Source organism: Ammospiza nelsoni, chromosome 4, assembly GCF_027579445.1.
Source record: "Ammospiza nelsoni isolate bAmmNel1 chromosome 4, bAmmNel1.pri, whole genome shotgun sequence".
Classification (NCBI taxonomy): Eukaryota; Metazoa; Chordata; class Aves; order Passeriformes; family Passerellidae; genus Ammospiza; species Ammospiza nelsoni.
In genome coordinates, this window is record NC_080636.1 from 41,199,814 (window position 1) to 41,212,824 (window position 13,011).

The following is a 13,011-nucleotide window of genomic DNA, read 5'->3' on the forward strand; positions in this document are numbered from 1 at the left end:
TAATCTGCACTAACCAAGTGGTGTGGATTTATTAATTGATGTCTCTAGGATTACAGAACATAGTTATTTCAAAAATGGCTACAGGATAGTCATTTCACACAAAAATAGAGTGCTTGCTAATCAAGTGTGCACTTCCACACACACTCACAGCCCACCACTCCTGTCCTCCATGCAGGATGCCAGTGTCTGAACCCAGCCTTCTCCAGGTATCTAGGTGCACTGCTGGGCATCCTGTGCAGAACTAGGGGAGAAGAAAGAAAATCCCACCCTTTCTAGCCACCCGACAGACCCAGTCTGTTGCCAGGAACAAGGGGAAGGACAAATCTCTTCCCTGCAGGCATGTCACTGGCTGATGGGAGGCAGCAGCCTGCTTGTTACCTGGGTGGAGAGGTAAAATGCCAAAGGAGACACAAGGCCATGCCTCCTGGGGCTAGGTCCTCAGATTTTTCCAGGGAATGCTTAGGAAAGACCCTGCCAATAATGCTACAAAGGAAGACACAGCAATGAAATGCTTCCCTGGGCTACTCCTGGACTACAAGCCACTTAAGCTCTTCATCCCTGCCTGGGTTCTCCTCCCAAACCACATGGTATGTGGTGGAATCCAACACAGAGTTCCACAGGTCAGCCTCTCTCCAGCAACACACACGAGAAGTCAGCTTCGCTGAGACATCAGTTCCCTCCTTTCCAACTCTAACTGCAGACTTGTGTGACTTTTAATAACCTCCAGAACCCTAATTATTTGGCTGATCCTGTCCCATGTTATTGGAATACTCTAAAGAATGATTAGGCAAGGTATTCTGGAAAAAAAACCCAAAACAACACTGTTTTCTTAGCAAACAACAGCTGGGTCATGCTGTTACTCTGCAGTGTTTTACTCTTGCATTTTGGAAAGATTTCTGCACTTGTGTAACCCAGATATGGATCTGAGGAAACTCAGTCCCCTGGGAGCAGTGTGAAGTACGAGGCTGCTGTTCTCATGTCTGTCATTCCACCCGTGTTCCTGTCAGCTCCAGCTGCCCAGCTCTGTCATCCCACACACCACAAACCAGATCAGTTCATCCAGCATCTGCACCATGCTTGGAAGGGGTAAAGGGAAGGGTGCTAGCAAGCTCTGGGACGTCTTGGTGCAATACATGGGGCACAGCAAGAATTAGTCCACAGTAACCCCAAATGGACCCCACCAAAGCAGGAGCATGGCATCCAAACTGCTCCTTCAAAACACACCAGATGCATTTTCCTTCTCTGTCATAAACCATAGATCTCATCTCATCCAGGTATTTTCAAAGATAGAAATGAATTAAATTGCCCTCAGCTTGGATTCTTAAGCTGTTTCTGGGATCTTCCTATAAATTTACTGAGCTTCAAACCCATTAAAAACCAGGTGTCTCACAGTGGGGAAAAATGCAAAAACTGCAGAAAATTCAGGAGGAGAAAGTCCAGCAAGAGTCCTATAGCATGGAAATCACTCTTTTATGTTATGACACAAACTGCTATGTTTGAGCTCATTTTCCCATCAAAAGTCTGCTGTAGAACACAGACTAATCAAACAAGGCTCTCTGCTCCCAGTGACAGAGTCTCTCAGTGCTCTCATTTCGGTCCTAAATTTGTAGAATGTGCATGTGAAACACATGAACAAGCCTCAGCCCCCACAAATTGTGGGAGGATTCATTTCCTCCGGTTTCTGACCTCTAATTCACATAAACTCCCCCTGCTAAGGCAGCTCCTCTGACTCCCATTCCCATATTCTCAGAGGGTGCCATCCTGGTACATATATCCTGGTCCATAAAAAGCACTTTGAACCATCTCATGTGCACCCTTCTGATCAAACCCAGCAGTGGAGATGAGCCAGGGACCTCAGTCCTACATGGGCCACCCAAGGGTGATCCTCACCTTGGCATGTCTCTCCCAGGTTACCTTGAGAATGTCATCTATAAACCAAAGAGGCTCCTTCGCACAGGACCAGCTGCTTACACATTATTTAAAACCCTCTCCTCTCTGTCAGCACCACTGCTTATTGAAAGTCTTCTTCCTCCTATGCAATTTGGGGACACAGGGAGTTTTTGTTGGAAAAGGGTACAAGCCTTGGAATGGCTGCAAGCTGAATGTACTGACCTGTCTCCATTTTTTCAATTTTCCCTTCATACAGATCTTTCTGTGTGTTTTACTGCTCTGGCGCTGGGTGCCTGCAGTTGGAATGAAGCCTTTATTCTTGGTTTTATTTAAAAATCATTTTCCTTTGTTATTGCCAAGAACAGAAGACGACTTAAGCAGATGGATGTTCCTGCTCTCATCATCAGGCACAACCTCCCCGACACAGACAGAGCACACCAGTCACTTCACAGCACCTTCGAATCCACTCCTTCTCAAGCTTTTCTTTCTTAAAAAAAAAGGAAGCTTTTCCTCACTATAAAGTCTGTGTTTCCCCTTGCTTCCTATCTACCCATCACCAACACTCCTTTTCTTTTACACCATAATGTGCTCTTCCTATTCCATTTGATTACCATTTCCTTAAGCAAAACTATATTCAGTGAAGAACTTCCAAGAATCCACTTCAGTTTCAATGTAAGAGAAGAAGACTGAATTAAAAGCAAAACTCCAGAAGTGCTGGACAAAGAAGAGGACGTCCTTAGACAATGAAGGTTATTGCCATCAATACAAGTTATTGGTGGCCCTTTCTTGGGGGACTACCAGATAGCAGGAGAGAGACTTTTGGCCTCATATTAGGGAGAAATTGTTCCCTCTGAGGGTTGTGAGGCCCTGGCAGAGGCTGCCCAAAGAAGTTGCCCATCTCTGCAAGTGTCCAAGGCCAGGTTGGACGGGCCTTGAAGCAGGCTGGGATAGTGGAAGGTGTCCCTGCCCATGGCAGGGGGTGGAGCAAGATGGTCCTTAAGGTCCCTTCCAACCCAGACCACGCTGGGATGCTGTATTTATACAAGATTGTCCATACTGAACAGAGGATGTTACACAACATGCTGTAATGAGTCTACACAGAAATCATTTCCATCTTCCCCATTGTTCTGATGCACAAACTTGTGTGGTGGGCAGTGCAGCATCAAAAATATCCTCCACTAGAACACAGGTCATGAGAAATTCTGTTGAGAAAGAGCTCAGACACCCTCTGGCACAACAGTGTCCCTGAGAACCACTACAGTGCCTGGGGAAGTGCACAGGGAGGTCTCCCAAGCAGGCAATAGCCTTCCCACCCTTCTACCTTCTATTCCAGGGCTTCATTCCCAGGCAACCAGGAGCAATTCCTAAATCATTTCTTCCTCCTACATGTTTCCCACCTGGGACAAAGACACTCGATGCCAGCGCCACGGCAACCCCATCAGACACACAGGCACTTTGGTTCTTTGGGGAAAATGAAAATTCTGAAAGGAAGCTGGGAGATAAAGGCTCCTACTCCTTGTTTCCCACTGTTAGGAAGTAATTACAAAAATACTTTCATCTCAAGTGCTTGCTGGGGGAATAGGTTGTCATTTAAGAAATACTATGGTGTGAAGAGGAGGATGAAAGAGGAAAGCTCCGAGTACATTACCACACTGTGGAACCGTTCAGCTCAGGGCTGGGTGTCATCATTCTACCACACAGAAGTGCACAGAAAAAATGATAAGTGAACAAACAGGAGAAAAGATAAATTCAATACTCAGTTATCAGCTCTAGCAGCATGTGATCCAAACCCTGCCTCATCATCCCACTGCTGTCAGTCTGAGTGTTCCCACTGACTCCATCGGACTTGGATCAGGCTTTTATGTTTCTGAAACACAGCTTGGGTTTTATTTTATCACACTACTGAGACAAATTCAGCAGAACTCCTAGGTGCAAATATGATTGTAAATTCTACAAGTTCTTTGCCTGTTTCTGCTGCATCTTGAGTGCTTTCAAGTAATAAGGTTAATGATCACACATTTCAGTGATGCTTCTCAGCTTATTAACAGCAGCTTCTTTTCATCCTACCCAGAGTAATATCATTGTTATACTTCCAAAACCTCCCAACCACAGGCTTGTCCTGAGAGCATTTCCTTCCATTCCTGAGTAAAAACCTGCTTTTGTGAGAAAATGGTAAGGATTTATTTAAATCATGTTTTAACATGACAGCCTCATACACAGCTCTGTTTCTTTCAGCTCTGTCTGCACAGCTCATTCGCTCTCTGTCCCTCAGACCCTTCACCCTCAACATAGAGACTTGGCCTTTGCTCCTTTTTGCCCTTAAGGACAAAGGAAAATGATTTTTAAATAAAACCAAGTCTTACTTTGATTTAAGAAACATTACAGGGGAGTAACACAAAATGAATGCTGACTACCTGCAGTACTCAACCCAATGAGAAGCGCAGATGTTCAGTGTCTTTAGGATCAAGACTTAAGTGACTGGGGAAGTGGAGCTTACAAATGTCATCCCAGGACAACCTGACATGGAAAAGCTGGCAGGAGCCTGTCATGTGTATTCACACCCAGGGAGACCTCTAGACACTGTCCTGCTGTGGGATATGATTCCCAGACCAGGTGCTCATCCCAGATGCTTAAAAACAAACATCCAGCATCACATCCCACTGCATTTAAGTATTTTTTCAATAGCTGGGATTTCCCATGGGAGGCCTTGCCTTCCTCCCCACAGAAGAGGAAGAGCTTCCTTGGTCCAGGGGAACTAACCTGAGCCCAGCACTTCCAACCAGCAAATACCCTGTCCAATGGACACTACAGGGTCTAAGGAGGATTTGGGGTTAATGAAATTATTTTAGTATTTGGTGGTCAAGATCTACTGCTTCCCTGCACTGCCTCACCTAGCAGAAGGAAGATCAGATTCCAAGGAATACAGTCAAACAAGACCCTCTGAATCAGCAGACAGATTACCCATGACATAGAAATAGTCAATCCTGCCAACAGTCTGTCAAAATATGGAAAATTATCCCCATTTCCCTGATACCACTGAGTGAGAGCAGAGGCATTTTCTAAGCATAGAAGATATAAAACTATCTACAATTGTCTGGTATCAAAACAAAACCCAAATATTCAGGTCCATTTATATGCAAGCGATCTTACTCACATCAAAATGACTGAAAAGACAGAGGTGTAAAAAGGCAATAACTAATGAAGGAATCCTTCAAGGGGCCTAAACTGGTTGTGCACACACACAAACAAAAATTCCCCAAAGGAATGGGGCAGGATTTCCAATCTGATTTTTTTAATGTATCATGTAAGGCTTCTAAAGAGATCAGTCTCCATGCAAAGCAAATTATGAAAACAATCCATGCAAATTGCCACTGTCATTCCCTCAAGAGGCTGTCCAGAGCCATGGATACCATCAACAGAAATCAGCACAGGGTGCTGCTCCAGGGTGGGAAGGCTGAACCCACACTATCCAGCAGCTTGAGGCATCCCAACATCTTCCCCAGAACGCCCCACATTTCTGGTTCCCACTTAAGACAGCTCAGGGGAGCTTCATCAAAGGGACAGCCCTAAAAGAAACAGGGAAAGAGAAGTGGGTATGTGTGCTGACTTCCATGAGAGCACCAGGTAGGAACCCATCCATGCTCCTCAGCCCTGTGATCACTGCTCAAGCCTTGCCCTCAGGATGGCAGCTTTTCGACTTCCAACTCCTACACTCATTCTGTCCAACTGTTTGAGCAATGTCCAACCAACCCCCAAATGCTGTAAATCCTGCAGGAATACCAGATGGCCTGTCAGACTGCAGGCTCCTTCCACATAGCTAGAGCTGGAAGCTTCCCTCCCAGAAAAGTGACTTGTAGGGAAAACATGATACAGCATGTCCCCATGTCACTGCTGAGAAAGGCTGTCACACTGCTTCCAGTTCTGTGATGACTTCATTGACAGCAACAATTTTTAGTACTTTTGTATTTTAATGGCTGTTTTGTTGAGTCATGTGTCATGTGTCACTGAAAATGTGGACTCCTGTGTGTGCTGGCTGAGCTCCCAAAGCGTGAGCAGGGCGTACTCTGCATGGCTGCCTCCAGCCCAAGCACAGTGGTGGAGGAGTGAGGACAGAGAAGAAAGAGGAATATTTTCATGTGCAGCTCATACCAACCAGACAACTCAACCACTGCAAACATTTCCTCAGGTTCCACAGGCTTGGGCATCTTGCTTTAACCTTCAGGAATCTGCAGGTTGGAAAAGCCCTCCAAGACCGACTTCAGCTGTTCCCCTAGCACTGCCAAGGCTACTACTAACCCATGTCCCCAAGTGCCACATCTACGTGACTTTTCAATCCTTCCAGGGATGGTGACTCCTCCACAGCCCTCAGCAGCCTGTGTCAAGGCTTGACAAGCCTTTCTATGAAGAAATATTTCCTAATATCCAATCTAAACCTGCCCTGGTGCAATGTGTGGCCACATCCTCTTGACCTGTCACTTTTTACCTGGGAGAAGAGATTGAGTGTCACCTGGCTACAACCTCCATTCAGGGAGTTTTGACCTCCTTTCTGAGAAGGTCTCCCTGAACCTCCTCTTCTCCAGGCTAAACCTTCCCACAGATTCATGAGCTAAATTAGAATGGCCTTGCTGGGGTACCAAAAGCCAAGCACCTCTAGCTCTGTGCATTGTAAATACTTCTTTTATTTCCCAAACCCTTTGCAGTTTCAACAACATGTGAACACAACATAAACACAGTGAGAATGTGAGAAGCTGAATGATACTCAAATAAAGCCAGAGCACTGATGGGTGCAGAGCTGGTCTTTCACCCTGAGCCCAGAGCCTCAAAACCCTTAACCTTCAATATGCAATGCCTTGGCTTATGAGGGTTTGTGTAACATTAAAAAGACGCACAAGCAAATGAATTAAACTACACAATGATAATTATTCTCAGACACAGTAACTATTCTCAGATGGACCAACCACATCATCTTCAAGGCAGAGGGGAATTCATGGATGTGACAAAATATATCCAATCAACACAACTGCCTTCAGAGCACTTTCACAGCAACCAGCAGAAGGAGGAAAACAATAAAATTGGCACAATTTTGTATTACTCAGAAAGAAACAGGACCCAAACTTTGAACAGGAGCTGTACAGCCTCCTCCAAAAGCTTCCATAGGCTGGAGTCACCTGGAATAGCCCTGCAAGCAGCCCCATGGGGTACTGTACCTCCTGTGTGCACATCGGGGAGCGCGTCGGGGGGATGCTGCGCTACCGCCGAGCGCCTGTACACCATGTGGATTCTTCCCTTCTCCTCCTCCATCTGCTTTCCTCTCTCCAAAGGCTCAATGAAGTACTCATCCTCATCAGTTCTGATCATTCCAGCCTGGTAAGGAAGAGAGAAAACATGTCTATATGCCATTTCAGAGCCTGAAGACCCAGGCTCTAAAACAAGCACCAAGAGGTACAAAGCATAAAATGCTTGCAATACCACTGTAACCCCTACATTTCTTTCCCTTCCAAAAAAAATTATTCACCAACAAAAAGAACTTGAAGTTATCCAAATGAATGGAGACGAAGGGGCAGAAGCAGGCTGTGCATTTCCAAGTGAATCCTCCCTGTAAACTGCAGTGCCAGCCCAGTGCTTCCTTCTCCCCAGCCAGAGAGATGGCCAGGGAGGTGCTCGGAGCACGTATTTTTCAAGGCTCCCTTGGAGAAAAGGCTGTGGTGGATTTTCAAGAAAAAAGTATGTAGTGGAAATTATTTTTTTTTCCCACAAAAGCACACTGATGGAGCAATCCAGGAAAGCAGTCTCCAATCTTGGAATGCTATTAATTTTACTACTTTTTTCTTCCAAATTAATGACATTCAAAATTTCCATCCACTGAAGGAGGCAGGTTGGAATCTGTGCTACTGTGGAGTTCTCCAGAGGTGTCTTCATGATCCTGTGAGAGAGGGAAGACAACAGGACCACCAAAATCCAAAAGCAGCCTTTGGGGCAGAGTGGCTGGAATAAACCTGTCTGTTCCCAGCATCACCTCAGCCCTGAGGCTCAGGGAATTAAACTGACCCCTTGGCTTTCCTACAAACTCGCTTCTCCCAGGGGAGAATCAAGAAGAAACCTGCCCTAGGTCCCATCTGCACCCCATCTGCATCTACTTGGCTCCCCAGTATCTGCAGCTGTCTAAATGACTTCTGAGCATTAATTCCTTTCATCCCTGCAGTTCTTCCTATCTCCCTCAATCCAGAACAGATGGTGCAGAGTGAACAGAGGGAATTCTGTGGAGTGAGAGAGATGCAAGAGCAAGTGCTGCTGGAGATCATAATAAAAGGTACATGGGAGCAAGGCCAAACCCAGTCTGGCCCAGGCAGCACACCTAGGAGGGCTTCCCAGAGACACCAAACTTATATCCTTTACTAGACAGTCAATGGAAGAAGCAAAATCTGGAAAAGGCTTTTTTTTTTTTCCTTCCAAAATGTAAAAGATGCAGACAAGCATAAGGGAATAAGAAACAATATAAAGCCTTGAGAAAATAACCTACAAGGGCAGGTTAAACTAAGGAATCACTTCCTGAGCCAAAATCAACAGTATTTAAGGGGGAACTTGATTCCCTATAAATATGCATGGGGTGTTTGTAGGGAAAGAGGAAAGAGCCCTTCATTCAGAGAGCACAACGGGGAGCTGTGAAGTGTCCATTAATGGCCACATTTACCTTCAGTATTAAACATTATGGGTGGGATTTCCAAAAGTATTTTAGGAAGTCAAATGCCCCCTTTCCTAGCGGTTTGCAGTGTGGGTGAGGCAGTGAATTGCTGGGCGAGCTTTGGAAAGGCCACCCTCAAAATGTCAGGAAGTTTGCTCAGCAGTCACACTGATCCATTATCAAGGGCTTCTAAAACTGATCACCAGAGAGTAGGAAAGGCTTTGGGTTGTTAAACCCATCCTACCATCCCATGGCCAACACCACGAGGCCAGAGGATGCTCTCACCTTCTGCTCCCAGTCTCCATGCCAAACTCTGCTGGTATCTGCATTGGGAACACTTTGCAAAACACAAAATCTCTCAGAAAGAAGAAAATGTTATAAATTATGTTTTCCTTAATGCCTTTGTACAGCAAAGAAAGAGTTTTTCAAACACTGACGTGACACCCTGGGGAACTGAGGCATTAATTAGCAGCTATTTCTCCTAAACCAGCTCTGATCAGTGAGAGAACAGATCTGTAAAGCTGCTTTAAGCAAACCAGCAACACAATACGGGAATTCAAGATGCACAGAGCTTCCCTGCATCTCTCCACATGAGAACCTTCATTTGTATTACAGACATTCTCTCTCTGTCCCAGGATCTGCACATCCCTCTGTCATACACAGCAATCTGAAAACACCACGTGCTGGGTCTTCACTGGGAAGAGCTGAAATGAAACTTAATGTCATGTTAAGTTTCAATTTTTTAGGCTTATATCTCCAAGGGGAGATATAAGCTTAAAAAATTGAAACTTAACATTATGTTCAAAGCTCTACATTCATCTCCAAACACAGCAGGCTGTCAATAAGTGGAAGAAGATTAATAAGCAGGTTGGAGCTTGCTCAGCAGCAGAAGGCTACATGAAATAGTCATCCTTAGTAAGAAACAAGCAAGAAAAACATCAGGAATGAACACAGGGATCTAAAGATGCCAAAATCCCCTTCCCCTCCAGAAGGTGGTTCCAACTTTGACCCCCTCAGTCACGCACAGGTGCAAATATGGGCTGTGCTGTTGGACTCTGCCTCAAAGGGAAGCATGAGAAGATCACAGCTCTCAGCAGAGTGAAGCAGGCTTGTGTCAAAGAGCCAGGCAGTTACTGTCCAATCCAAGGACACTAAAAAATTCAGTGGGAAAAGGGAGAACTACTTGTGTCCTGTTTTATAGGAGAGACTGTGCTCATGAGGATGAACCTGCTTGCTTCAAAGAACAAGATCAAGTCCAACATCTGCACCAACACAGGGAAACAGACAGGATCTGTACATCAAGAACTTCAAAGCCTCGAGATTTCTCCAAATGTTTTATCTTCCCCCTTCCATTCTTCAAAACAAGGGCAGCAGAAGCCTTTATTTGACCAAGAGAGGCTGAGTATCCTTCACTCTCATGAAGACCAACAGAGGTTTGGTCTATCCAATAAAGAGGAAGTCTGTCATGGTCTGGTTTCAGCTTCCACCTTCATCTCCTCCAAGTATCCAAAATGGACTCCCCTTCTTTCCCACACAGAATCATGGAATTATGGACTGGTTTGGGTTAGCAGGTACCTTAAAGACCAACTTGTTCTACCCCCTGCCATGGGCAGGGACACTTTCCACTAGACCGAGTGGCTCCAAGCCCCGTCCAACCTGACCTCAAACACTTCCAAGGGATCGAGGGGCAGCCACAGCTTCTGTAGGCAGCCTGTGCTGGGGCCTCACACCCTCACAGGGAAAATTTTCTTCCTAATACCCAATCCAAACCTTTCATCCTTCAGCTTAAGGCCACTGAAATTCAATTTCCATTCTATGGAAACTAAATGAATCAATCAGTCCATATACCTTAAAAATTAGGTGCAGAAATATGTATCTGGAATATATATGGAAAGTGAGAACTATCCAAAGTATCAGAATCAGGATACCTGGATAAATTCTCACTTTGGGCCACACATGCATCAATCAGCTTGCAGTAAAATTTCTTACAAGGCTCTCCACCTGTGGGAAGTTCAGTTCAGGAGGTTCCTTGTGCCATCCCACACTGTTTCAGCCAGTATCATCCTTGATTTCTCCATCCACCAATGCTTGGACTGCAGCAAAGGACTCAGCAGTCAAACCAACCCAGAAAACACTTTCTTCTCACCATTCTATTGATGGACCTGGAAAACATTGCCAGGGTTCTCCCCCCACTCCTCATCCCTCCTTTTTTTCCTGCTGGACAATCACAGGTGCCCAACAGCTCTATCCTGCCCCTACCTGAATAGAAGCCCTATTGAAAGGCACCAAGAGCTCTGTGTTCCCGCAGTTTAATATCCCAGCCCCGGCCCAGCAGACACTGCCTCCTGCCAAGACAAACACCTGGGACCTGCAAGGGGAGGGGGCAGCTTCTGGAGACAGCCCTCCAGTCTCAACTTCTTCAGGAGTGGACAGAGACATGCTTTTATGAAAGAGGTGCTGCCTGGTCTGAAAACAGCGATTCAGCCCCAAAACACTGCTACCTTTCACCTCTCTGTTGGCTTAAGGTGGGTTCAGTTGGGTGACTGTGCAAAACCTGCGTCACACCTACCTGCTGCTCCACTTTCCACCCAAAGGCAAAAAGCTTTTGGAGTTGCACCCAACACTGCTTGATTTATTGGAAGAAAAATAAAAGCAAAGAAGTATGCTTTGCCTGCAGCACATTTCCCCCTGCCAGCCTCCCCCAGAACTGAGCCACAGTGGGTGGACACTGATTCTAAGTTTTTGTAGCTCCAGGGTTACCCCTTCAGTTCCTTGGGTGGATATTATTTCCCATGCTGCACAGGTTCCACATTTTGGCAAGAATCAACTGACTCTCTGGGTTCCTTTCCAAAAATCCTCTAGAAACTTCTCAACTTGTTGAGTTTGCCCATGATGCCACTCTTCAGTTTATGCCAGTGCCTCAACATCCTCACAGGAAGGATTCCTTCCCAATACCCCATCCAGCCTGGCCTCTGTCAGCTGAAGGCCCATCCCCCGTGTCCTGTCACCCCAGGCCCTTGTCCCAAGTCCCACTGTGCTCACCCAGTCCAGCAGGTCCCTGTGGCAGGGAAGGGAAAAAACATGCAAATGGACATAACTTCCCTCCTTCCACATCTTCTGCATGTTAAAGTATTCATGGTCTCGACATACTCGGCATATGAAAAAACACCACACATTGGAGGAATGCTGGAAAAAAATAATATTGCAGCACTGTGCACATCTTGGAGAAACAGATGTTGCTGATCCAGCTGCTGGGTGCAAACAGAGGAGGTTTGCAGATGGTATTCCTCTTCCTCCTCCTCCATGGATGGGCCTCCAGTCTCCATGGAGGTGTCTGGCTTTGGGAAAACACCATGGTTTTGGGGTAAACCATCCCCTTTTACTAACCCTCCAGCTCCAGTACCCTTGGAGTGCTTCCCAGAGGAGCAAGCAGAAATTCCACAGCCCACTTTCTATCTCTGGAAGATCGGTGTGATGTAAAATCCATGTTCTAGGCCATATTTCATCCTGGCCATGCATCTCAGAATTAAAGCAAGAGCTCCTGTATCATTTTAGGCTCCATCCTTGAAGAGTGTTGAACACAGGCAGCACAGGGACTTGACAACTAAATTATTAACCCAGCACCAGTTGGGTGACCAATCATTAATACCAGATTTTTAAATTAAAAAAAAATCTTTTGCCAAGAGAAGTCTTATTTGTTCAGAGGATTCAGAAACAGATGAAAAGGTAGGAATGTTTAATATCCTCTTCCAGACCATGGGCAATACTAAGAAGGCTCTTAGACAAGCTCCTACTAAAATACTGGAAATCATCTGCCCACAGGAAGTCTCTCAACATACTAATTGATACCACTTTAAGGAGCAAGAGGCATGTGGAAGAGCCATCAAATTAACCAAATTCCCGTTGAATTTACACAGAAGAAAAGAAAATGTCAGCATTTACTGGGTCACTGCACTGGACTGGAATTAAGTTTTTTAGTCTCCTCTATAAACATCCATAAGAAAATTCCTTTATGCAGAAATTTCTCATGCTTGGTTTTGATCCAAATTCTGGGTTTTCTTTTTCCCCCTTTCAGAAAATCGAAGAAAACTCAATGGAAACCCTTAAGAGTTACACAAAAGCACAGAGAAAAAAACAAACTTTGATTTTACGTGGAAAAATATGTCTCTCCTTTTTCTTCTTGGAAAACCTACTGGGATTCATTTTAACAGCAAACTGCCGCATAGAGCTGGCAGGCCAAAGGCTTTGTCCTTAAAGAAGGAACTGTGGGTTTAAAATATCAGCTATTCAAGAGGGAAAAGTATGCATGGAACATGCTCAGAGCAGTCAGGCACATCCCCAGTCTCAGCAAATCTCTGTAGAAATATTTACCGAGCACAAGTTTTGTCTTTGTGTCAGCTACAGCAGATCTTTACTGGGAGCTATTTCATGGAGAAATT

At 45.4% G+C, this 13,011-nt stretch overlaps 1 protein-coding gene across 1 annotated transcript in view; it reads right to left on the reverse strand.

Moving 5' to 3' along the window:
* ADAMTS3 (ADAM metallopeptidase with thrombospondin type 1 motif 3) overlaps positions 1-13,011 on the reverse strand; it is a 56,051-nt gene that overhangs the window by 29,302 nt on the left and 13,738 nt on the right. The window contains exon 4 of the mRNA XM_059470247.1: positions 7,098-7,254. Within this exon, the coding sequence (XP_059326230.1) occupies positions 7,098-7,254 (157 nt within the window). The remainder of the gene's footprint in view (positions 1-7,097; positions 7,255-13,011) is intronic.